We start from the raw sequence: 25,710 nt of genomic DNA, 5'->3' as shown, positions 1-25,710 counted from the left end.
GTATAGTAAATCTGAAAACAATTTGGCAGGATAAAAGGTTTGTATGAATGTTAATAGTTTTGAATTCAGCTCAACAGATCTTGCAACTAGACAGCTATGCTGCATGACCTTTCTAGCATATGAATAACTGAAAAAAGATTTTAATTATAACTTCATTTTCTAATAGAGCTTGTATTCTTAGTTTCTTTAAAATCAATTTTTAGTTAAAACCTAACTACAGCATATGCCATTTTAAGGGTTCCAGACAGAGATGGACACAAAGGACCTCCACTTAAGAGGCCTTGAAATAAAACAGAATTGTGACTGATAATTTTTGTTGTTGTTAGTTGTGAAGTCGTATCCGACCCTATGGACAATGTTCCACCAAGCCTTCCTATCTACCATCCTCTGGAGTCCATTTAAGCTCATGCCTACTGCTTCAGTGACTCCATCCAGCCACCTTATTCTCTGTCGTCCCTTTCTTCTTTTGCCCTCAATCTTTCCCAGCATTAGGCTCTTCTCCAGTGAGTCCTTCCTTCTCATTAGGTGGCCAAAGTATTTTGAGTTTCATCTTCAGGATCTGGCTTTCTAAAGAGCAGTCAAGGTTGATCTCCTCTAGGATTGACCAGTTTGATCACCTTGCAGTCCAAGGGACTCGCAGGAGTCTTCTCCAGCACCACAGTTCAAAGGCCTCAATTCTTTGGCACTCAGCCTTTCTTATGGTCCAACTTTCACAGCCATACATTGCAACTGGGAAAACCATAGCCTTGATTATATGCACTTTTGTTGGCAGGGTGATGTCTCTGCTTTTTAGTATGCTGTCTAGATTTGCCATATCGTCACACTAGAGATAATCTGCAGCAGAGAATTTCTATGTGCTTCTTAGTAACTGTCACCTCTGTCAAAGTAGGCCGGGTGTGTGTACATCCTCACATAGCAGTATCCATACAAAAATATCTCAAAGTAGTTTACAAATAAGCTGGACAATAAAATCACAACTTTAAAAAAATCAACATATCCATGTAAAATAAAAGATGGGGATAAAAAAAAATATCATCCAACACATAGGATGTAGGTTAATGTGGGTATCTACAAATGTCAAAATTCTAAGAAGAGAAGTCTGGAGATTCTCATTCATCCAGGTCATAGTTGTCTCGGTGCTTTTTCAGAAGGCAACTGGACACTTTTTTTTCTTGAAGAAGAAGAAATTTTGCTTCTCATCTAAGAAGCTTCATGGGTCACTCACCCCACCCCTACCATCCTGCCAGAACCAATGAAGCTTCTTGAATGAGACCAAAACATCTTCCTCAAAGAAAAAAATCCAGTTGCCTTTTGAACTTTGAGATTCAAGAGCTTTCCAGACCCTTCAGGTGGCCTGCCTATGGCAACCACAAGGTGGCAGTCTAGATTGGATACAGACAGGAAACAGAAAAAGGAACATGCTCCATTATCCTCTGCATCTTACAGTGCACGTCTCTCTCTAAAACCTAGAATGATTATGTAAATGCTGGTGGCTGTCATAGCTAGAGAAGCTAGTGACTATACAGCCATTGTATAAAAAGGGCTGGAGCCTGCATTGCCTGCTCACTGAAAACTTTGCTTTGATATAGCAGAATCCTAAAAAAAAAAGCCTGCACAAATAAACAGTCCATTGTAAAGCTGATGATCATAGCTTTAAAGAGAGCTTACACATTTGGGGACTTGTTTTAAACAGCATTCACAATTAGGAGCTTGATGGGTTGATTAAGTCAAAGTCTTCCTCTCTTTGAGAGAGATGAATGGTTTAAAAATATGAAATATAAATAACTTATGTGTAGGACACCACACGGGAAACCTTTATTTTTATTACTCCCTAATGCAATTCCACTACTAAATTTCATATATTATACTTGAAAAGGAATTTCAAATGATACATATAATGACTGAAAGTGCAGAATAAACATTTGTAGCCATATATATCATCTAATGTGAAGATTTGAAAGTGTCTATTAAGCACCCCCACAAAATGATCCATTTGTATCTTCTGATGCATCTGATGAAGTAAGGCGCAGCTCAGGAAAGCTTATACCTTTTAATAAAATTTGTTGATTTGAAAAAAAACTTATCAGATTCCTGATTTTTTTTTGCGCCACAGACCAATACCATCTCCTACATCTTTATCTTCAATCTGTCATAAGTTAAAAGCACATATATTAAATTCATTGCCATAAAGGCTTGCACAAAGAGATGCCTTTGTAAATTCAAGCTAGTTCATTGCTGTTTCCATACTTCCCCAAAACTTTTAATCAGAAACATCAGCATTTGTAAATGAACTTTTCTATTACTGTGTTTGCATGCCAAGAAAATCTGCATTATCTATTTTTCCCCCTAACATGTAGTTATTAAAGAATAAGGACCTTACTTTTAAAAAGGTGACAAGCTTAGCTTGCTAACCATACTATTACTGTATTAGATTCAATGAAGGGCTAAACAACTTATAATTATTGTTTTCTTAGAGAAGGAGGAATTTTGGCAGAGCCTTCCATGTGACCCACTGGCTTCTATTCTAAATTCCTTCACTTCACTCACCACCTAAAGGCTCAAATTCCAGAAAAGTCAGCATGTTCTTCTTTTAAAGTATCATTGAACAACTACAAAAGAAAGAAAAAAGAACCCAGTGGAATCTCAACATAACTAAGGCATTGCAAACTTAAAACATTCTCCATATAAAGTGCTCCTCCTTGCCCCTTTCCACTGTTAAATAATCCCCCTTTCCCAGACAACACTCCATTCTATTTTAAGGTGCCACAGGAGTCTTTGTACTTTTATCAGATTGCTCAGACTAGGCAAGATTATGTTTGGCTACTTTTGCTGTGGGGTCTATATAAAGATAAGCTCCAAAGAGAGTTTATCTGATCATAAGAAAAGGACAATTGTTAAGTACTAGTCATCCTTTGTTGTGGTCCTTGGGGGTCAGGCCTCTGACTATACATTATACTATTTCTGAGTATAAGTGGCTGAAAATCTAGAAGCAGAGTTTTGTGCCACTTTCACTAGACAGACAGTGAAAGCTAGAGCATAACATTGAAATTGGAAAAACACCAGCACACATCTGAGCTGTAAAAAAATCCAAACTCACTAGAAGGAAAGAAATGCAGAAAGCTCCTTGAAGCCATGGAATGATTAACCTGATATTGCAGTTTATAAATAGCAGCCGTTCATTACAGATAAGGGGGGGGAGACCCTAATGTAATGAAGTGGGCTCTGATAGATGACCACTGGATAACTTTCTATTCACTCTATTCTAAAAAGCAATGCATCCGGTTGGAAAAAGTACAAACTCAGCCAAAATCCTTTTGGTTCCTCTAGGAGGCCTCTAAGTTGTCAGAAGAAAGGAACATTCTAATGACATACAGCTTAAAGGTTGGTTAGGTCAAGGGGATCTACATGAGTTAAAAGTTGTCTATCGTCAGAAGATGATTTGAATCTATGCTTCAGTAATCTACAAAAAGAATTATAACTGTTTTGCAAAGAAACTCTGTAATTAGGAAATGTCAATTAAAAATGATAAATGTATATGACCATATGAATTGCTGAGTTAACAGAATCCTTTGTCTAGAAGGGTATAAAACCATTGTACCTAATTTCTGTCTTTGTTCAAGGCTTCATGTACAGAGCTTTGAACCTATTGCGCAATATATAAATTTGTCTCTGATTAACCCAAAAGTTGTGTTTGTCTTATTAAATCCACAACAACCCAACCACGTTTGAGAAGTGCCCCCTTTACTGCCCTCTGCCCCCCTAATTTTAAAGGAGACCCTTTGTCACTAATAGGTTGCCAATCCTTCAAGGATCCATGCATTAGTGTCTTATTACATTTCTTTCAGCATACACCCCATTCCTTTGTTTTTATTTTCTCTCATTCTCTCTGGAGTCAGTCTGGAATTAAGGGCAGGGAGCGCACACAACTGGGGAAGAAGGTGCCCCCATTCCCTTGGTCCTTGGATGGAATCCAGGAACTCAGTCGCCTTGGTTTAAATAACAGGCTGGCCTAAAATGCCCAACCCAGTTTTGCTTTGCCTCAACCATCCCCATCGCGGTCAGTCCCCGGCGCCTTTGCCAAGCCGGCGGGAGAAAGGTGCAGCCTGCTCGCTCCCTGGGTCACAATCGCAAAACTGGTGCCTGGGCAACAAGCAGGTCTGGGCGCAGGCAGACAGGCGTTTATTGCGTCTCCCGCTTTGCCAGCGGCTTGGTGACAGGACAGGCTCCCCCCCCCCCCCCTACGCACCCTCGTCTCCATTTCCAATTCTTCTCTGCTCCAGAGCTATCGCTTTGCGGTCGGAGAGCCAGGAAGAAGAGGCTGAGTTGGATTAGCCCACCCGCATGCAGTTGCCGGAGCGCGACAAGAGCGCTCTCCTTCCCCCGATTAATGGGGCCGCCCCAGCGCCTCCCGCGTCCCTCCCAGGCGCACCACCATGGAGACCCAGGTCTGCGCGAACGGCGCCGCCGCCGCCGCCTGCTGGTGAGAATCCCACTCTTGGCCGGTTTGGAGGGAGGGAAGAAACAAACGGGGCCTGAGGAGATCCGAGCGCCGCTACCTGGAGCATGTCTGCGCCTTGGAGAGCTGGAAGGCGCGCCCTTAAACTCTCGAGGCGAGGAAACATTGCGAATACGACGAAGGCTGGAGGCGAGGGTCGGAATGGAACGGACTGAAATGAGGCCAAGCCCCCCTCCCCAAACCCGCCCCCCACAGTTTTTGTTTACGTTCTGCCTTTTATAACAGAGCATTTGGGTTTTAAAACAACGACGACAAAACTAAATCACAGTCTTCCAATATTCAGATATTTGGAGGCAGAAAGAGCCCTGTCCTATCTCTTGGGGCAGCATTTCTCCAACTTGGCAATTTCAAGATGGGAGGACCAACTCTCAGAATTCCCCAAATTCTGGAAGATGGTCCACCCATCTTAAAATTTTCAAGTTAGAGAAACGGCTGTCCCAGTGAAAGCAAAATGATGCCACTCAACTGCTTGTTTCACAATATGTGTCACAATAAGGCTGGGGTATTTGGGGTTGTTATGCTTCCATCAAGCTAATTGGGATTTTGTTCAATAATTCATGGTTAAAGCAAGGCCCAGAACAACGTGTTACACCTCTCAGTGTGGTTATACAGTAGTCCTCGATTTGCGGCCACAGTTGAGCTCAACATTTCTGTTGCTAAGCAAGACAGTTGTTAAGTGAATGCCACTTTTACATTTCTTGCCATAGTTGTTAACTAAATCATTGCAGTTGTTAAATTAGTGACGTGGTTGTAAAGTGAATCTGGCTTTCCCATTGACTTTGCTTGTCAGAAGGTAACAAAAGGGGATCACATGACCCCAGGACACTGCAACTCTCATAAATATGAACCAGTTGCCAAGCATCCGAATTTTGATCGCATGATGTTACGATGGTCCTAAATGTGAAAAATGATCATAAGTCATTTTTTTCAGTGCCATTGTAACTTTGAACAGTCACTAAACAAATGATTGTAAGTTGAGGACTACCTGTAGGGCAGGGGTGTCAAATTTGCAGCCCACGGGCCAGATGCATCACACGCTGGCCAAGCCCACCCTCAGTTTAGCGAAGGGGAAAAAAGTTGTGATATGTCGCGTGACGACGTGGTGTCACAAATTTGACACCCCTGCTGTACTGTAACAGGCAAGAACTAGTTCAATATTGCCCAGCTCACCAGTAAAGCTCACCAGGTGATTTTGGGGCTATTGTTCCTCAAAGATGCCTGATGGGGAATGCCTCTTTATGCTCTTTTGAAAGGAAAGATGGAACAGATTCTTCAGTGATTTAAAACAGATATTTTAGGTGTTATTCAAAACAGCAAGAAAAAGCTGCATATTGCTTTCCATGATTGAAGAAGAAACCCAGAAGTCTTTTAGCAGAAGATCCTTTTAAAAATAAAAAGCTCAGGAAATGGGCTTTTTGAGTTGAGTATAGTATGGGCTACTGTTGAGTACAGTACAGTGGTTGTATTTATTGCATTACATTTTGAAGGAGCAGCTATGTAGGGCTTCCTCAATTCTTCCTGTTGCAAATGACTATAAGTCTGGACGGCTCCTTCAGCAGTTGATCATTTGTGCTTTTTTGTTCCTGAGTAAGCTAGATGCAGAATCCAAGTTTGTTTTTGTCTTATAACTCAGGCTTACTAAGACAGGAAAAGCGTTTTGCTCTGTTGTACTGTCTAGATTCATACATTGAACTAAGTTAATAGTGTTTAACTTTTTCCAGACATTTGTGCTTCAGAAGCATGCTGAGTAGTGGGTGGGCCAAGAAAAAAATAATTTCATTTAATTTTATTTAAAATTACAGTAATATGATTGCTTCTCTGAAAAATTTAATAATTTTCTCCTTGTGTCGCATGAACACTTACAATTTTATAAGAATTGTTAAGGGTCTTTGGGCACTATTTTCAAGGCTTTGAGGATTCCGATGTAAGCTCTATGAATTCAGATTGTGCACCTTTGTATAAAGTTACAATGTGGATTTGTTGAGTTGAACTTAAATTATTGGGGGAATTCACATAGGCACTGGGAGCGTCCAAATCTTGTTGATGGTTTAGAATATAATTATATTCTAACCAAGTGTGACTCCACAAACAATGGCATAGTGCAATATTTGACCCAAAATATATTTTCTCGCAGTGGAGTTGAGGTAGTCAACTATGAGGCCTGCATTTTAACAAGAACCTCTGGGCCCGAGCAATGCTTACAGTGGAGAAAAGGTACAAAATTTGAATTTGCTTTGTATTTGCCTTTGGCCCGAAGTGCCAGATGAGTGCAGGGGAAGAGAATAAGCCAAACGGAACAAAAAGAGTATATTCCGAATGGGGATCATAAGAGTGTTCTGAAATTGGAGCGGTTACTAGTTTAAGGGAGTTCAGTCACTGCAATTCCATTGCAAGATCCCAGGTTAGAGAAGGAAAACCTGGAGCTCTTCCTGTTTTAGATTACTCTTACAAAAGCAATCATGATATGTGTGACACTTTAAAGAAGAACACATTTATTGTGGCATTCTGTGAGGCATTTTCATAAGTTTTTCCTACACCCTGTGTTAAGGATGTTGCTGTTGTGTTACCAACCAGCAGAGTGTAGAGCACAGAGAAACGTTGCTGAGAGCAATGAATAAGATGTGCAAACTGGTTTATCAAAAGTTTACTTTATAGTGAAAAAACAATCTCATAGTCTTTAAACAAATCCAAGTCTTTGCCAGTTAAATCAGTCCAGTGATACAAAATCTTCTTAGCACACAAACAGTAGTTGGTTAGAATAACAAACTCACTCTGGTTCACAAACCACGATGGTAGCAGATCCATCCAACCGATGATAGCACAATGGATAGCAACTCCACACACAATGGTAGCTTATCATCAACTGAATAGTTACAGTACCTTTCTTAAATACGTTCACAACTAATGATTATATAATTACAGCATGACTCAGCATTACAATGAATCAGCAGGAAAACTTTAAAGTCACACAATACATATTCATATTAAAGTCACAGAACACATATATTGCCTGGACAACTTGTTAGGCTCAAACCATATCCTAACACCCTGCCCCCTCCATTTCTGGGTACAGTTAGGAGATACAGCATAAAAATCAGCTGGGTGACTTTGGGCCAGTCATTCTCTCTCAGCCCATAATATCAAGCTCGGGCAACAAGCCAGTCAGTCAATTTCTGATGCAACCAATACTCAGTTGATCCTCCCCAAATTTGGACCTTGCATTTGTGAAAAAATGCTAGAAAGAAATATATATGAATGAATGAACGGAATGAATGAATGAGTTTATATCACTTTGATGAAGAGAAGAAAGTTTCTGTGATACCGTTACTTTAAAACAAGTCAGGTGAGAAGCCTGAATGTTGTGTGGTAAAGGTTCTATAATTGCCAGTTGACTATGAGAAACAGAAATGCAGAAAAGAGATTTTCTTCAATTCGCTAAACTGTAAGTGTTTTCTTTTTATATATATAGAGAGAGGTGATAGATAAGTTCTTACTGTTATAAGAAGTTGTTGAATTATTATTATTAGTGTGATAAAAGTAAATAGTACCTTTGGGTGGGAGAGAAATGAACTGGATGAAAATGATAATATGGAGACAGATAGTGTTATCTTTGTCTATCAGAGACCTGATCCAGATTCCCCACCCAATCTGCCATTTATTTTTATAAGTAATTCCAAATTATTGCCAAAACTCTTTCGAAAGATCTGTTGCCTAACCATCATTTTGTTCATTCTTGGTTAGTAAGACAAGAAACCTTAGGGAGTATGTAAAATGTCTAGCACTTAACACATACTGTTTTTAGTAGGTAGACTAAAGTGGGATCCTTATGAATCGACAATGAAACATGATTTTGTCTTTAAATCTACAACAGACCCTGAAGCAGATTGGTAAGAATATACTAATTTACCGTAACTGATTTAAACTTTTTAATCATATTTGGTTTATTGACTTCTTTTGAAACATTCTCATGTTCTTTTATTAATCTGTTTCTTAAAACTTTTGTGTTTTGTTTTTCTGATGGCATACGATGTATATATGGAAAAGGAGAGTAGCTTTAAGATTGATTATGTTTTATATGTTCTGGAGACTATTTAGACTGAGAATAATTCTGGTTCCTTCTATTTTATCTATATTTTCCCACCAAACTAGTGTGTAATTGCAATTTCCCCCTATGTTAAACTTTTAAAGTAGGTTAAATTAATATTTTCAGGATCCAACTGATACATCCCTCGTGTTTTTTTAAAGTGGGTTTAAGCCACCTCTCTGCTGAAGGAAAATATGCCACATAAGCTCCCCGTCTAGAACCGGTTCTGAGTAGTATCAGATTGCCATGCTCATTTCTTGCCAAAGATTACCCTCTCACATCTGCTGTTTGTCATGATAGACATGATTTATTTCAACCAAAAATCCACATAAAATGTAATCCCCCCTCCATCTGTAAATTCAGGGTATTTTTTTTTCCCAAATCTGAAGCATATTTTCAGTCAGAATTATTTTTCTGGAATAGAAGCATCTAGTTTAAGAATATAAATTACAGTATGGAGGGAATATCAAAAACTCATAATGCTCTTCTAGATCTTTATAACTAGGATATGATTGGAAATGAAGTCCTTACTCTTTAGTGGAACATATTTTGTTTAGGGTTGACAATTTTTTAGTCAGGGATGTTGATTCTATACTTCCTCTTGAGGCAGAAACATCCTCAGTTTATGAATTTTTCCATGATACATATTTCCAGAATCTGGACCATCTTATTTTCATGTAATATGCCATTGCAAATAGCATTAGCTAGATTTTTAACATTCACCCCAAATACCTTTTGATTACCGTGAATTGGTATTAAATATCTATAGTATTTTCATATCATTTATTGCAAATATATACAGGTATAAGAAACATTGTAATAGGTCATACAAACTTTACAGTATATTCACAGGTTTACCAATTTCCCAAATGGTCAAATGTTCAAAATATGGCCTACCTGGATTTATTTCTTTTGGAAAAGAGAGTTATTTATACATTATAAATAGAGCATAAATAAATCAAGTAGGATAACCACTCCTAAATTAGTTTTCTAGAAGATATATATTCCACAAAAATATGCTTTTAGCCTTCAACTAATTCTCTGCTATAGAAGATTCTGTTGCTATAATATATATCAAGTGTTATTGATAGGAAGCCAGAAAGACAGATAGAAGGCTATTTTATTGCCAACATTTTGGCCTCATAGATAAGGTATCCTTGTATCCTAATGGGTATTCACGCCCCAGAGAATGCTGTTTCAATAATTATCTGCTACCAACTGGAAGCCAAAGAATAAATCTACTACTGTAGTGACCATTCTCTGCCTTTAAGAAATTCACAAGACAAAATCCATTGTTATAATATTTTTTTCCTATTAAAACTCTGGGTCAACAAAATTACATTTTTTTTAATTTCAAGGCTGGCTAGAAAAAAATTAAAGTCATAGCTGTATTTATGTATAGATCACTAAACCAAGATGTTCTAATTTAGGGTTTGCTAAACAAGATCAGTTCAATACATTGCTGAGCTAGATGGAAACAGCCTGTATAGTGACTTAGCATTATATACAGTCCAACTATTATGTATCTTTTGATTGCAGATCTTATGATTTATACATGATATGGATCTGCTATAGAAGAGAATGAAAGAATGGTTCACCAGTACGCCTATCTTGCCAATCACTTGTTTTCCTAAAGAATGTAATAGAGACCTTTGAATAGGCCAGAAGTTCATTTAGCACTCTGTTTCACCCAATTCCACCCTTTATATTGTATAAATAGTTCCTTTTATCAGACTTGAATATTATTATTGCATTTAGTTTCATGGGTCTGTCCATATTCTAACAACCCCTCCTTTTTACAGCATATAATTTTATAGACTACAGTTTCCTTACTTGCCTTTACCTCAAGTTAACAAGCCCCAGTTATTGCCATCCTTTCATAATCTGTATTCAATAATTCCCACAGAATTTGATTCCCAATTGATATCAGGGTAGTTGTCATGGTGTTATATTCCCTGGATCATGGTCATCTGGTTTGCCAATATTTCATCCTTTAGTCCAGTTGCCCATGGCCATATTGAGTGGGAAATCCCAACACACCAGAAAAGTTAAGTGGGGGAATGCTAATGAAGATAATAACAACCTAGATAAACTTATGGTATCAAGCAGTAGTGGGTTTCAAATCCTGGCACTATTGGTTCGCTATCGGTAGCATGCGCAGAACGTTTTTGATGACGTCTGGGTGGGTGGGCGGAGCCTTCCACCGCCACCACTACCGGTTTGCCCGAACCAGGAGCAACCCACCACTGGTATCAAGCCATTTTCTTATGGGCCTATTTATTTAATAAGAGCTCATATCATATATATAGATACACTTTATTGAAAAGAGAGGTTGAGTAGAATTAGAGATAGCTGCAGGTTCAGAGATAATAGGTACGTGATTGCATTGTCGTTGCCATTGTCTTGTTTCTTGCAGTGCCAGAGCCGGGACGGGACACGTCATTCCCTTTCAAGTAGATGAACCAACTGCAAAAAGCATCTACAGAGATGAATTCTGCTGGAAGCCATATTCCAAAGCAGAGCCTATAACGAATGGCTTTGTGACAGTAAAGGACAGGAACAATCCTCAACCTGGAGAAGTAGGGTTCAAGTTATTGTTATTTCAAGAACATGCCTTATACTTCATATTTTAATTTTTTATGATTTTGGATATATGATAACTTGGTTTTGAAATCATTGTTCAAAGTTGATATCATGGGAAAGGGAAGGCTTAGTTATAAGAAATACTTAATAGAGTTGTGAAAAGCATTTGAAATGTCAAATTATTCTTCTTTGAAGTGTTAAAACAGCTGGATCTGCTTGCAGGCCAGGTTTATATGCTTCAAAGACTTTCTTGTTTTCTGCACTTAAATTTGCACCTGTAGACAACATTTCCACTGAACTGAAAAGTCCCAGTAGAGTGAAGTGGCTGTATACACACATCCATCCACTCCTAGAGATGTGAACAATGTGCAAAACAGCGATGTGAGCCTTGCAAAGGATGCAGCTATTTTAATAGCGTGCTCCACTCTTGCTATTACGCTTTGCATAGAATGTATTTTTATTGCTTTGCATTGCCTGAATTTTGTATCCAAATTTATATGTATTTATTTATCACTGAGTTTTATGGAGTCTAATGATATTTCCACCAAGTAGGAAGCCTTCAGTCCCGATTAGAATTACAACTCAGGGCAAAAAAATTAAAAACCTTTCTCCATTCAAACTTTACTGCTTTTTAACAAAAAATTATATCCTTAAGATTTATATTGACTGTTTCCCATTAAGTGTTTTGATTCTTGACAAATGTATCTTTTCTTTTATGTACTCCGAGAATGTATGCACCAAGACAAATTCCTTGTGTGTCCAATCACACTTGGCCAATAAAGAATTCTATTCTGTTCTGTTCTATACACAGAGCCAGCTAAATGCTTAGCATCATTTATGGCAAGTCTGTTGACAACCATTCGTTCAGCAACCACTTGAAGTTTTGATGATACTGAATTAAGGGATTTATCACCACTCCCCTGAAGTGATGGCTATTGCAACATCCCCACAGTCTCATGATTGCAATCTTTGATCCTTCCCATTTGCAACCTTCCCTACCGGTTTCCCTAGAAAATCAATGGGGAAGCTGACAGGAAAGGTCACTGGGTTAAGCATCCCTCCCGAGCCTTTCTTTACTTGCACCCACTGCATCCCCCTTCACTTGCACACACCCCTGCCCTCTTTCCACGGCCTCCCTGTACTTGCATACACATAACGTATTTTTTGGAGTATAAGACACACCTTTCCACCCCCCCCAAAAGAGGCTGAAAATTTGGGTGCGTCTTATACTCCGAATGTAGCTTTTTCGAAGCTTTTTTTCAACCCTAATGAGGTGCTAACAAGGCCCTAGCGAGTGAAGTGATCTCTGTGCTTTGCTCTGACTCTCAGCTGTTCTTTAGAAGCTTTTTTTCAGCCCTAACTAGGTGCTAGCCGAGTGAAGCAATCTCTCCCCCCCTAGGGGTGAAATGTAAAATCTGTTACTACCAGTTCTGTGGGCGTGGCTTGGTGGTGGGGTAATGTGACTGGGTGGGCATGGCCAACTTTTTTTTTTTAACTTTTCAAAGCATTTTTTCTAATGCTTTGAAAAGCCTCTCTGCCGATCAGGAACTCAGCTGGGGTCGTCAGAGAGGCTCTTTTAAAAATGCCTCTCTGCCGATCAGGGAACTCAGCTGGGAACATCAGAGACTTTTCAAAGCATTTTTTTTACCACCTCTTTGGCCAAGAGGTTGCAGAAAAAAAATGCTTTTAAAAGCCTCTGATGATCCCAGCTGAGCCGCGCGATCATCGGAGGCTTTTTTTTTTTTTTTACTTTTAAAAGCATTTTTTCATCGGAAGAGGTTGTAGAAAAAATGCTTTTAAAAGTAAAAAAAAATAGCCTCTGATGATCGTGCGGCTCAGCTGGGCATGGGGGGGGGAGGGATTTTTGCTACCGGTTCTCCGAACCACCCGCTGCCATCGCTACTGGATCGGGCGATCCGGTCCAAACTGGGAGCATTTCACCCCTGCCCACCCCCCCTTTGCCTGCTTTTCTCATTGCTGCTTCCTCTCAGCTGTGCCTTAGAAGCTGTTTTTTATCCCCAAGCAGGGGATAAAAAACCAGCAAACTAATGTGCTGAAGCTGACCAGACTAAGGATGCTAGCCAGATGAATACCTGGTAGGCAGATTTTTTCCCCTCTTTTCCTCCCCATAAACTAAGCTGAATCTTATACTCCAGTGCGTCTTATACTCCGAAAAATACGGTATGCCTGCACTCCACATCCTCTTTCCATGGCCTCACTGTAATTCTACATCCTGCACCATCTACCTCAATTGCACACATGCATGCATGGACCCCACATCCTTTCCATGGACTTCCTGTGATCTCATACATGCACACACTCCATACGGTCTTCTGGCCTGTTTCACCCCACACCATCTTTCCATGGCTTTCCTATGATTACAAACATGCACGCACCTTGTACCCTTTTTTCATGGTCTCCCTGTGATTGCACACACTCTGCATGCTCTTTCCATGTCCTCTCTGAGATCGCATGCATACTGTGCCCGCTTTTCTTGGCCACCCTGCAATTGCACACATGCACACATATAACCCACATCCTCTTTCCACATCCTCCCTGTAATTGCATGCACCCTGATCCCTCATTTCCTGGTGTTTCTGAGCTCACATCACACCAGGCACCCTTTCCCTGACTCGTGTGTGTCCTGTTCTAGCCCTCCCCTCCCCACCTCTCCCCAGAGTCCTTCCTGAGCAATTCCTCCACTTTCCACTTAATGACCCACATGTCTTGGATTATGACATCAACTGGGACAGCCTGGATTGCCATTGCTGAGCGATGTCACATGGCATCACACTTCACAGCTACATTGCTTAGCAAGGGCAATTCTGTTTCCAATTGCTGGTATAACCCAAGGACTGTCTATAATGCTGAATATGTACCTAGGCAATCGTTCACCAGTTATTTTACTGGAGTACAAAATTGTATTTGTGGCTTCACGGTATACAGATATACATGGTATATGAAAATTTCCCCAAAGGAAATAGGAGCAGTTGTGGAGTTTAAGAAGGGCAGGAAAGAAACTAGGAAAGCTTTTTAGAAACAAGATTCTCTGCCTAAAAAAGATTTCAGTGGCCCGAAATTGCTATTCTTATACAATTGTGCTCAATTGATGATGATGATGTTATCCATTCAGTTGCTTCTGACTCCTGGGGTCAGGTCTCTTCACGACTTCCAATCATGCACTACTTCTTTGAGTTGCTCTATGCTCTTGCTGCAGGGGTGGGTTCTACTTACCTTTATTACTGGTTTACAACGGGGCCGCGCGCACTCACTTCGCTCGCATGCACATGCACTCTTCTGCGCATGCGCAAAAGCATTTTCATGACATCAGGGTCAGTGGGTGGGGCCTCCCGCTGGTTTTACTACCGGTTCTATATAACGGGTGCGAACTGGGGGCAACCCACCACTGTCCTGCTGGTATCAGCCTTGATGATGTCCAGCCACCATGTTCTTTGGCAGCTTTTTTTCCTTTTACTGATAAAAATTTAAAACAAGCAGTTCAGCGCTATGGAAGATATAAATAATATTTGTGATCAGAGGCATCTTTTACAAAGATAACAAAAAATTAAATTGCTTTAAAAAGATAATTGAAAGCACAATTGGATGGATTCTTTCTTTTAAAAAAGTTTTTGTTCTTTATCATTTTTTTCTTTCCATTTTTTTAGCGCTTCCTAATATGGCAACTGCCTCGAGAAGAAGCACCATTACCTACAGATAGCTTTTCACCATGGACAAAACCTTTTAGTAAACAAGATTTGGAGGAGGTACTAAAGAAGCAGTACAAAACAGTATACACAAGAGATTATTTAGGAATGCAACCAGGTGAACATTGTGGCTTTCCTTCCTTTCTTGAAATATGTGATGAAGTGCCCATTAAAAGTTTTGACTCAAAGCTGAAAACATCCCCAGAAAATATTCTGATTAAGTCGGAGATTATAAAAAGTAACCGCACACAGAACCCCAGCCTTGGAGAACATGGAAAATAGAGGTCTTCGGATGAAGTCATGCATTGAACATTTATATGGTGAATTTATAGTGAATTACATGTAGGGTATTTGGTAAGGTGCCTTCCTTCAGTTTGAGAATAGAACCACAATGGCGCAGTGGTTAGAATGCAGTACTGCAGGCTACTTCTGCTGTCTGTCGGCTGCCTGCAATTTGGCAGTTCAAATCTCAGCAGGCTCAAGGTTGACTCAGCCTTCCATCCTTCCGAAGTCGGTAAAATGAGGACCCAGATTGTTGGGGACAATATGCTGACTCTGTAAACCGCTTAGAGAGGGCTGTAAAGCACTGGGAAGCAGTATATAAGTGCTATTGCTATTGAGCCCTGGTCAGATTAATAGGATTTACTCTCAAGTGTATTTAAAACTGCAATTGAAATAATTTTCTGTTATTTGCTTTTTACTTAATACCCCTTTCCCCATTCCTTTCACAATAATTCTATTATTAAATCTTTTCAGGTGCTCCAAGGGACGATGTTGCTGTCCCTCCAGATTGGAAAACATTACTCCCAAAGCCCCCAGATACTGAAGTCAGGCGCCATTATCAGCCACAAATCCGTGCACCGGAATTAATGGATTTCACTTGGAAGTATGGGTGTAATGCAAAACGTAAAATTCCGGTCAAAGGTGCTGGTAAGCAGTGTGTTTCTACAGCTCAGCTACATAGTTCCATAAATTAACTACGTAGGTGTGTTTTCTTCCATGGTTAGATTTTTCTTTCCAGCTTCCAATGATCACAAATGCGGTAGACAATGATCTTCACCAGAATGCACAAGGGTCAGATTTTTAGGCCAATGTTCACCCTATAACCTAGAGTGTGAAATAGTTCTGCATTAAATTTCATGGACTCTGGATGAGTCATTTTGTCTCTTATTGTAATAAAAAGAAAGAAAGAGAGAAATGAGGTTGTATACAGATTTGTCACCAAATTTCAGAAGAATAAGTGCTGGGGGGAGAGACATATGTGCTCCAGCTCTGAGCTAAAGAATGCTAGTCAACATCATGGTGCAAGTATTCCGACTCTCCTGGCAAAATATCACCAGTCCGCCATGTTGCTCCTCATGCTCCCAGGTATCTTCTCCTTGGATTACTCCAAGAGTTTCAATCTTAAGGGGTATAAAGTAGCACTCTGCTCAGTTACTCAATGGACAAGTACAGTTTTAGATTCCCAAAGATTCAAGGCCTATAATTGTAAGAGAACATAGAGTGTATGGGCAACAACATGCCACTTCTTATGAAGGAGGGGCATAAGATTTTGAGACATGGAAAAACAGAAAGATTTAAAAATGTGAACAATACTCTGTTTTGTTGAATTCTAGTTTGACATGACTGTTACTGCTTTGCCTTCACAGTGCCTTCAATGACAATTGCTCAGATCTGGAATCATGAACACAGCAAACATCTGTCCACGTATCAGAAGGATTTTGGAGATGATTACCTTGATATCCTATCAGTTCTGAATTCTGTAGATCCAGAAGAAATTAAAGAATATGTGGAAAGAGCTCCTAAACCAGGTGGATGATTGTAGGGGGAGGGGGGATTTTGTAGAGGACTTGATGTGTTGAATATGGTAAGACTTTGTAATTGTCCTTTCTATCTACATAGTATGTTTTTTAAATTGTTCCATTTCCAAAGTTTCTTTCAAGACCTGGATCTGTTGCCTACCTAAATAAACCTAAAACATACAAGGTAGGAGTCAACAGTCTTTTAATATGGCAGGCACCATGACCCAACAAATGAATATTAAGCATGTTGTAAAAGGTAATGTGTTTATATTAAAAGCTGTTCACCATTTTCATATAAAGTGATGTGAGACATCAGAAGTAAGATTTTGAAAGCTATTGATTTTAAATATATATTTGTGTTTGGGTTTCGCGAATGTCACATGGGTTGTTTGAGAATCTTCAGGCACAGAATTATTAATTCCTAGTATACTTGAGCAACAACTAATTATTCATATTAATGCATCTTGTAAGATCTTAGAACAAGGGACGCGGTGGCTCAGTGGCTAAGGCGCTTGTCGATTGAAAGGTTGGCAGTGCAGTGGTTTGAATCCCTAGTACCGCGTAATGGGGTGAGCTTTCGTTACTTGTCCCAGCTTCTGCTAACCTAGCAGTTCGAAAGCATGTAAAAAATACAAGTAGAAAAATAGGGACCACCTTTGGTGGGAAGGTAACAGCACTCGGTGCACCTTTGGCATTCAGTCATGCCGGCCACATGACCATGGAGATGTCTTTGAACAGCGCTGGCTCTTCAACTTTCAAACGGAGATGAGCACCGCCCCCTAGAGTCAGGAACGACTAGCACATATATGCAAAGGGAACCTTTACCTTTTACCTTTTAAGATCTTAGAAATCTTTTGGGGAAATGAAAAACAATATTAGCATCTGGAGCACTTGATACACATAAGTCAGTAGAATCATCTGCCCTTAATGGAGACCTTGATAGCCAACTGAACAGATAAAGAGAAGCAGAAGTGGAAAGCAGATTCTGTTTGGAAGTATGGATGTCTGCATGCCTGACAATCAGAAGCCCTTTGGTGAATATGAAAACAAAATGTATTAATATGAGAAGTATTACTATATTATAGTTCTCCACTAGACCTCATTGAGACTCAAAGCTTTTAGATTATTACAGAAATTTGAATAGCTAGTATGTGTCAGGGAAGGGCAGGGAATAATGGGCAATGTAGTGAATGTCAGAATACAATTTTATAATTTTAGCCCTTTCCTACTTCAGTTTAAATGAAAACTATCCAACTGAAATAATTTGCTTTTAATAGAAACCTCACATTGTGACAAATACCATGATTTGAGGAATAATTTGTATATATACCACAACAAGAAAAATATGTTACTCCCTTTCTAATCATTAATTCTTGTCAAAGCTTCCTCAGTAATTTGCATTAGAAAAAAGATTAATATGTATTAAATACAGAGAGTTATTTTCATCTAGGCAAATCTTGTTGGCAACCAATCCATACTCTGAATTAGAAATAATTAATGGCATATATTTTGTCTGCCTCTTCAGATGTAAGCGATAACCTTCTTTCCATTTTTCTCCAGAAAAAATAATCCTTCAGAATTTCCTTGATAGAGTCAGTGGAGACAGAATGTTACAAAGACCTTCCTCATCAAAGAAGTCAAAAGAAAATCCAATCAGATGCGTCTGATACTTTTCAGAAGGAAATTCATCAAAATGGAAGGGTGGCTGTTTCAAAATGCAATATCCTTATGATCTGTCTTAATAGTAAACCATTTGAAGACTACATTTACTTTTCTTATACTTGAGAGTTTCTTTAGAAATCTTAAAAGACTGCAGTGGCACTACTAGTTCCCTAGCACTGACAATATAATGTGAATTGAAGCAGTTTTCAGTTATTATTCCGTAAGATGTGGTATGCTTGATATATTACAGATCAAAACTCTTAATCCATTCCAGTTGCACTGGAGGTTGATTTTCATCCTGCTGTGAGATTACATTAATTACATTAATTAATTACATTATTAATTACATTAATTTCACACCTTTGTTTGACTTGTTGCAATTTTGAGAAATTTTTAAATAAAGATTTTAAACACACATACACACACACACACTTATTTTTGCTTAAATGTACTGACATAATGATCAGACATTTTAATTGGGACTCTAACCTTACAAATTTAATAAATGGATGAGTTTTAGTTGACAAATTGCTTCTTCTTTTTTTCTTTGCAACCTGATGCTTTTCAATTTTGTTAGGGTTGCACCCTAGAATACCCAGCCAAAATACTGATGCCAAAACAGTTGAAAAATCCCCAAAAGACAAAATTAAACAATTGCATTTGCATAGGTAAAATATATAGGCACAATTAAATAATTACATTTGCACAAGTAAAAGTAGGAAGTATCATCTTAAAAGAACCATCACAGAGTATGAAAAAACTGAATGCCATAAGTGTTTTTGTCATTGCAAAACTATTTTTATCTGGCATTAGGTATTTACATATTTTCTGTGAACATTTCTCTGGTTAAACATTAACTTTTGGTCAACTAAACACTCCATTTTAATTTATCAACTATACTTGCAAGATTTTCATTCTTCAATGAACTTCTTTATTTCTTGGAAGCCATATTTTTAGATATTGCTAGATAAAGAACTATTTTTACATATTAATTATGTTCATTGCTTTATAAATTAATCTGGCCAGAAACAAAAAACCCAAGACAACCTCATTAGAAAATATTTCTGTTGTATATGTTTATTTTATATTATTTTCAGTCAATTCAGTACTCAGCTACATTGAAAACCATAAATACATCCAAGGACATGGAACAAAGTTAGAAGGGGAAGTTAAGGCTTACAGTCACTTGCACACTTATTTGGAAATAAGCCTGCTATTAGAAATCTAAGACCCTTGACATTATGATAGAATATATAATATTCCTGCTGTGCTTCATAACAGCCTAATCAAAACATATGCAAATTAGAATGTTTATGAAAATACTTCTTTTCAGATTCAGCTGAGTATGTGTATGAGGATAGGGAAGGATAAAAATAAAATGCTCTGCTCTAATCAGATAGAAGTGCAAGGAATTAAATACCAGGACAAAGCTAATACAGCTGCTTTGCTGCAATGCAAGAGGGACAATATCCAGTTGTTTTAATACATCTAGGAAAGCTGGTTTGGTGCAACATGCTCCCTTCAAATGTTTTACATAGCTCTAGAATTAGTGCAATCCTAGCATACTAGATGGATGTGGTGGCTCAGTGGATAAGATGCTGAGCTTGTCAATTGAAAGGTTGGCAGTTCAGCGGTTTGAATCCCTAGTGTCATGTAATGGGGTAAGCTCCCATTACTTGTCCCAACTTCTGCCAACCCAGCAGTTCGAAAGCACGTAAAAAATGCAAGTAGAAAAATAGGGATCACCTTTGGTGGGAAGGTAACATCATTCTGTGCACCTTTGGCATTTAATCATGCCAGCCACATGACCACGGAGACGTCTTCAGACAGCACTGGCTCTTCAGCTTTGAAATGGAGATGAGCACCACCCCCTAGAGTCAGGAATGACTAGCACATATATGCGAGGTAAACCTTTACCTTTACCTTAGTATACTATAACCTAGGCCTGCCAAACTGGCGGCCCATTTGTGTCTGTTCTCTTCATCTCTGAAATATTCTGTCTAGAAGTCTTTTATGAATCATTTTGGAACTTCTCCACTTCTGATTGTTTAATCAGAAATACAGCAAACAATACTTCAGAAAACTGGGGAAGGCTTCAAAGCCACATTCTTATGTCTTGTGTAACCCAAAAGAGAAAAGGACATTCTGGAATCATTTAGAGCTATTTTCATATTTGTGTTCCCGTTAAAAGATTCTGAGCTCACCAGACGATTTTTGTACATGTGTTTTGTATAAATGACCGTCTGATTTGTAGCTTTTTTCTCACAAGTATTTTTCATAAAAATTATTTTTCCCCTTCATTGGAGGGAGAGATGTCCAAAAAGTCACGATGGAAGCCACAGATATTGACTGAAGTCCTGCCACTTTTTACATAGGTCACAATGCCTATAAAAGGACTGAGCTTTGATTGTATCCTTGTGGCCACTAAGGGCACAATGTTTTTGACCTCTCATGTGGACACACCTTTTTTCAACTCACTTTTTTGGTGACACTGTTTAAGTAATGCAAACCTGTCAGATCTAATCAGAAAGGCAGAAACAATTGGAGAGAGGTGGTCCCACGAGTATCCAGTCCTCAGATTGTGAAGGAGTTTATAAATGACCATCAGCACTTTTAATTGCACCCAGAAACATACTGGTAATCTTTTCAGTTTGTGAACAAGCATCATTACATCAGGGTACCGAGACATGTCCATTGGTTCACTATTGCATTCTGGACTGCTTGTGCAGACCAAGTCTAAACCCCTGCCAACTTTAGCCAACACAGAGATGTGCAGCATGATGCAATAAACTGTTGCACATCTGGGTCCATTTGATCCATACTGAATGCAACAGGAGATCTGCGGAAAGATGCCAAAATGGTATGAATATATTGTACCTGACTATTTGCTGTAGTTCTTCTTGAAACTTGTCATAACTTTGAGAAACGTGTGTTCTGAAATACATGTGACAACTCCACCAGTAGCTAGGACTATTCCCAGACTTCTCCTCCTTTGAAGTTTGGGGACTTAAGGGAGGTGCAAAGATTGCAGTAACCTGAGCATTGCAGACAGACCTAACAGCAGGTTCCAGGCTCCTGAATAAAAGTAAGCACAAGCTGTTGCCTTATGAACGAAAAACAAATCCAAGATTTCAGCCACTGGAATTAGGAAGACAACGATTCAGATTCCATAATGCCTCTGAGGAAAAAAGTGCGACCAAGTTCTGCTTCTGGGAAGTTAGAGACCTCCACGCTGACCAGGTAAGGGGCAATAATGGAAAGGAAGATGTTACATCTCTATACATTAAACAGAAACACATTGCTGCCTTTATTTTTTTTTCTTTCAACACAAAACAAGATTTAGTTGCAGCTGCCAAAGGCAGTCATGTTTGGAAAGCTTTTGTGGTTGTCAAGGAACCCAAGCTGTTGGAGTTTAGCGTTTGTTTTTCTCCTTGTGTAGGAATTATAATTGTCTATGCTTGGCACTATGGCTTCTTTTACTTAGCAATGATTCCTCCTCAATTCTATCTCGCCAGGAGTTCAGTATGCACAGTTGACCTGTGGTTTTAGCTTCAGTGAAAAGTGTGAACATTTCTTAGGATGGTCTGCTAGCTCTTTTTTTTTTTTTTTTTTAGAAGATGCAGTACATTATAATCACCTTCAGTCCCCTGAGGAGTTTCTGATGGCATAACCTAAAGCTTACTCTCACAGGAGAAACTTAAGAATAAAGCCACTGTGTTCCTGCAAAAAAAAAGCATGTTAAATTTCTGGCATGCTGGTGATTAAATTCACAGAGCAGAGGGAATATTTTTAATAACATTTAACATAACTTTCGCAGGATTCCTGCTAAGAGTGCACATCTCAGCAAAAGCACTTTTTGTAAGGAGGGAAAATCTTGTTCTCTTGCGTATTTTATCTCAATCAGGAGTGGCATTCTGACTCAGGAATAAGCTGAACCCTTTAAAGAGGTGAGCTGTCACTCACCATTGATCTATCACAATTTTCTAGGACAAGAAAAAAAGCCAGTTATTCAGTCACACAATCTTATCCAGTGGTGGGTTTCAATTTTTTTTACTACCGGTTCTGTGAGTATGGCTTGGTGGGCGTGGCATGGCTTAGTGGGCGTGGTTTAGTGGGCATGGCATGGGAGGGATACTGTAAAATCTCCATTCCCTCCCCAATTCAGGGGAAGCTTACTGCAAAATCCCCATTTCCTCCCGATCAGCTGGGACTCAGAAGGCAGAGAATAGATGGGAGCGGGGCCAGTCAGAATTTTTACTACCAGTTCTCCGAACTACTCAAAATTTCCACTACCGGTTCTCCAGAACTGGTCAGAACCTGCTGAAACTCATCTCTGATCTTATCCATTGACATCTTGCAATACGTGCAACATACTACTATAGCAATAGTACTTAGACTTATATACCACTTCATAGTGCTTTACAGCCCTTTCTAAGTGGTTTACAGAGTTAGCATATTGCCCCAAACCATCTGGGTCCTCATTTTACTGACCTCAGAAGGATGGAAGGCTGAGTCAACCTTGAGCCGGTGAGGTTCAAACCAGGGGTGGGTTCTACTTACTTTTACTACCGGTTCGCAACGGGACTGCACGCATGTGCAGAAGCTTCCTGACGATGTCCGGGTTGGTGGGCGGAGGTTCCCGCCGGTTTTACTACCGGTTCTTGTGAACCAGTCCAAACCAGGGGCAACCCACCACTGGTTCAAACTCCTGACAGTGAGTAGTGAGTTAGCCTACAATACTGCATTCTAGCCACTGTGCCGCCACTACAGGGCCTGGTGGCTCAGCAGACTGATAGCATTGTGATTAACACCAGCTGCCTGCAATTACTGTAAGTTCGAATCTCACCAGGCTCAAGGTTGACTTAGCCTTCCATCCTTTCTAAGGTAGGTAAATTGAGGACCCAGTTTCTGGGGGCAATAAGCTGACTTTGTATAAAATATATAAAAGTATGAAGGCTATTGCTTAATGCATTGTAAGCTGCCCTGAGTCTCCGGAGAAGGGCGGCATATAAATCAAATTAAAAAAAAAAAAACCTAGACTATGCTGTCTAATTTTGTTTAGTCATTCATTCTTTTCTTGAAAAGTCTCAGGGTCTCACAAAATTATTCAGAAAATGGGCACAGTTAATGGTTACCTTTAAAAAACTGTGAACTTCACCATTTCATTGATGGAGAAGTTCAGTAATTTTCTAAAACTCTTTTAATTAACACGAGGGCTAAGTGAACATCCCCTGATATTTGAATTATCCTCTGCCTTTCAAAAAGGATAAGCATTTCTCCTTCAAAAACCACCGTGATATGAAGTGTGATGTTCCTAATACAATATTTTGTAGAATTTGGCTAAATAATCCATTTTGATGTATACATCTTAAGAGTTGGGCCCATACAATATGCTTAGTCCCAAGGTTACATTAGGTTTCCTCTGCTCTTTTGTATATAAACAAATTACACATTCCTCTTTTCACAGAATTCCACCCCGTGGTTTGTCCAATAAGCTATTCTCAGCCAGAGATGCTCAAGAACCAATAGAAAACAATATATGTAGCTTATATCATGCTCAACTCTATATCATGCTCAACTATGTTAAGTCCAAATATCCAGTGGAGATCATTGAATGGCTTTGAGCCAGGCCTGACAAAGTTGCTTTGATATGGATAAAATGAGACCTTCCCCTCTCCAGCCCATCCCAGTTAAGTATCTGCAAGAATAAACAAAACTATTCCCTGACTAGGTGGCTCAGTGGCTAAGACACTGAGCTTGTTGATCAGAAAGATTGGCAGTTTGGTGGTTCGAATCCCCTGTGTGAGCAGGGGGTTGGACTAGATGACTTCCAAGGTACCTTCCAACTCTGTTACTGTTATTATATAGAATGATTATATCACATATATGTGAACCACACTTTAGGATTTCATATTCTTGCTAGTGCTGTGACCAGATGTGCTTTAGTTAATCACAGTGAATGAGAACTTTTACTATATGGGCCTTAAAAAAAAAAAGTAAATGACAAACCCTTTGATAGTATTAATAAGAAAAATATACAGATCTGTTCATGGCATTCAACTCAAAGGAGATTTTGTCTTTTTAAAATTATTTCTATATAGTCTGGTTTATTGTATTTTCCAGGATATTTGAATAATTAATCTCCAGTAAGGAAATACCACAGAGATATTTTAGCAAAGATCATGTCTTGAGCTTTCCAATTAGCTTAAGTGTAACCAAGCAACATTGAAGAGTAAACAAAACATGAGAACAGTGTTTAAAACTATCACTCACCACAAAGCTCTGGTGTATGTTTATTTTTAGTTTGGCTTTCAGCCAGGTAACTGGCTTGTGCATTTAAAAAGGTTCATCTAAGGCAAGGGTGTCAAACTCATGGCCCGTAGGCCAGATGCGTCACATGCTGGCCCGGTCCCCCCTGGTTTAGTGAAAAGTCCTGATACGTCACATGATGCTGCCATGACGACACAAGTTTGACACTCCTGATCTAAGGCAAAGGTATCAAACTCAAGGCTCAGGGGCCGAATCCGGCCTGGGGGATGCTTAGAACTGGCCCACAGGGCTGCCCTGGAAACAGCAAAGGACCGGCCCACGGTGCCTCTTCCAGTGAAAAGAGAGCTCAGGAGGGTTGTGGTGGCCCTCCTGAGCTCCGTTTTCCCTGGAAGAGGGTTGCAGGAGGCTGTTGCAGCTGAAAACAGCTTGGGAGCCTGTTTTTGCTGGCAGAGGACTCAGGCCACCATGGGTTCCCCCAACACAAGTGACATCAAGCTGGCCACGCTCACCCTATCCACAACAGCTTGCCTCTCCCCCCGAGGTCAAACACAACCCTGATGCAGCCCTCAGTGAAATCAAGTTTGACACCCCTGATCTAAGGAAACCATAGTCAAAACTAAAGAGAATTCAGCCCATTCCTCTATACATCATTTTATTTATTGTCATATGTTTAACCATTAAGAAATGCACATTTCTTCCTGGGAAGCCAGGAAACATATATTCCATCCATTGTGCTCAATTGTTTTCTAGTGGAGGTGGATGTTCTGGAGATGTAGGTTTGTCACAACATTTGGGATGCAATCTGTAGCTCCCCAAAGACTTTGGAGAAATCCTAAGAACCCAAATTACTGGCAAATTAATTTTCAATTGTAATAGAAGGGAAAAAGTATTACATTCCCAAGAAGTAGGAGTTCTGACATCCAGGGGCCAATTGGATACCAGTAGATTTATTTAGGATTCAAAGCAATAAAAATATTCATAAAGCAAAGAGACCAATAGTTTATTAAAGTAATATAAATTACAGGAGAATGTATACTTAAATATCCTTTCTGCAGTTAAAACTGAAAAACATTTTAGGGGAACCCCTTC

The 25,710-nt window shown here is 39.4% G+C and overlaps 2 protein-coding genes across 2 annotated transcripts in view; both read left to right on the top strand.

Moving 5' to 3' along the window:
• Positions 1 to 4,294: 4,294 nt before the first annotated feature.
• TEX26 (testis expressed 26) lies at positions 4,295 to 18,356 on the top strand. The gene is made up of 7 exons (XM_070943867.1): positions 4,295 to 4,480; positions 8,319 to 8,403; positions 11,017 to 11,179; positions 14,849 to 15,005; positions 15,644 to 15,817; positions 16,537 to 16,698; positions 18,250 to 18,356. Exons 1-7 carry the CDS (start codon positions 4,342 to 4,344, stop codon positions 18,354 to 18,356), a joined length of 987 nt encoding a protein of 328 aa, XP_070799968.1. The 5' UTR covers positions 4,295 to 4,341.
• A 3,167-nt stretch (positions 18,357 to 21,523) lies between these two features.
• Positions 21,524 to 25,710, top strand: part of LOC139317222 (cilia- and flagella-associated protein 337-like) — a 50,001-nt gene continuing 45,814 nt past the window's right edge. The window contains exon 1 of the mRNA XM_070944219.1: positions 21,524 to 21,591. Within this exon, the coding sequence (XP_070800320.1) occupies positions 21,524 to 21,591 (68 nt within the window). The remainder of the gene's footprint in view (positions 21,592 to 25,710) is intronic.

Source organism: Pituophis catenifer, unplaced genomic scaffold, assembly GCF_029215685.1.
Source record: "Pituophis catenifer annectens isolate HBS135680 unplaced genomic scaffold, rPitCat1.0.hap2 SCAF_4, whole genome shotgun sequence".
NCBI lineage: Eukaryota > Metazoa > Chordata > Lepidosauria > Squamata > Colubridae > Pituophis > Pituophis catenifer.
Note: the sequence above shows the minus strand (reverse complement) of the source record. Positions and strands in the feature narration are given on the sequence as shown.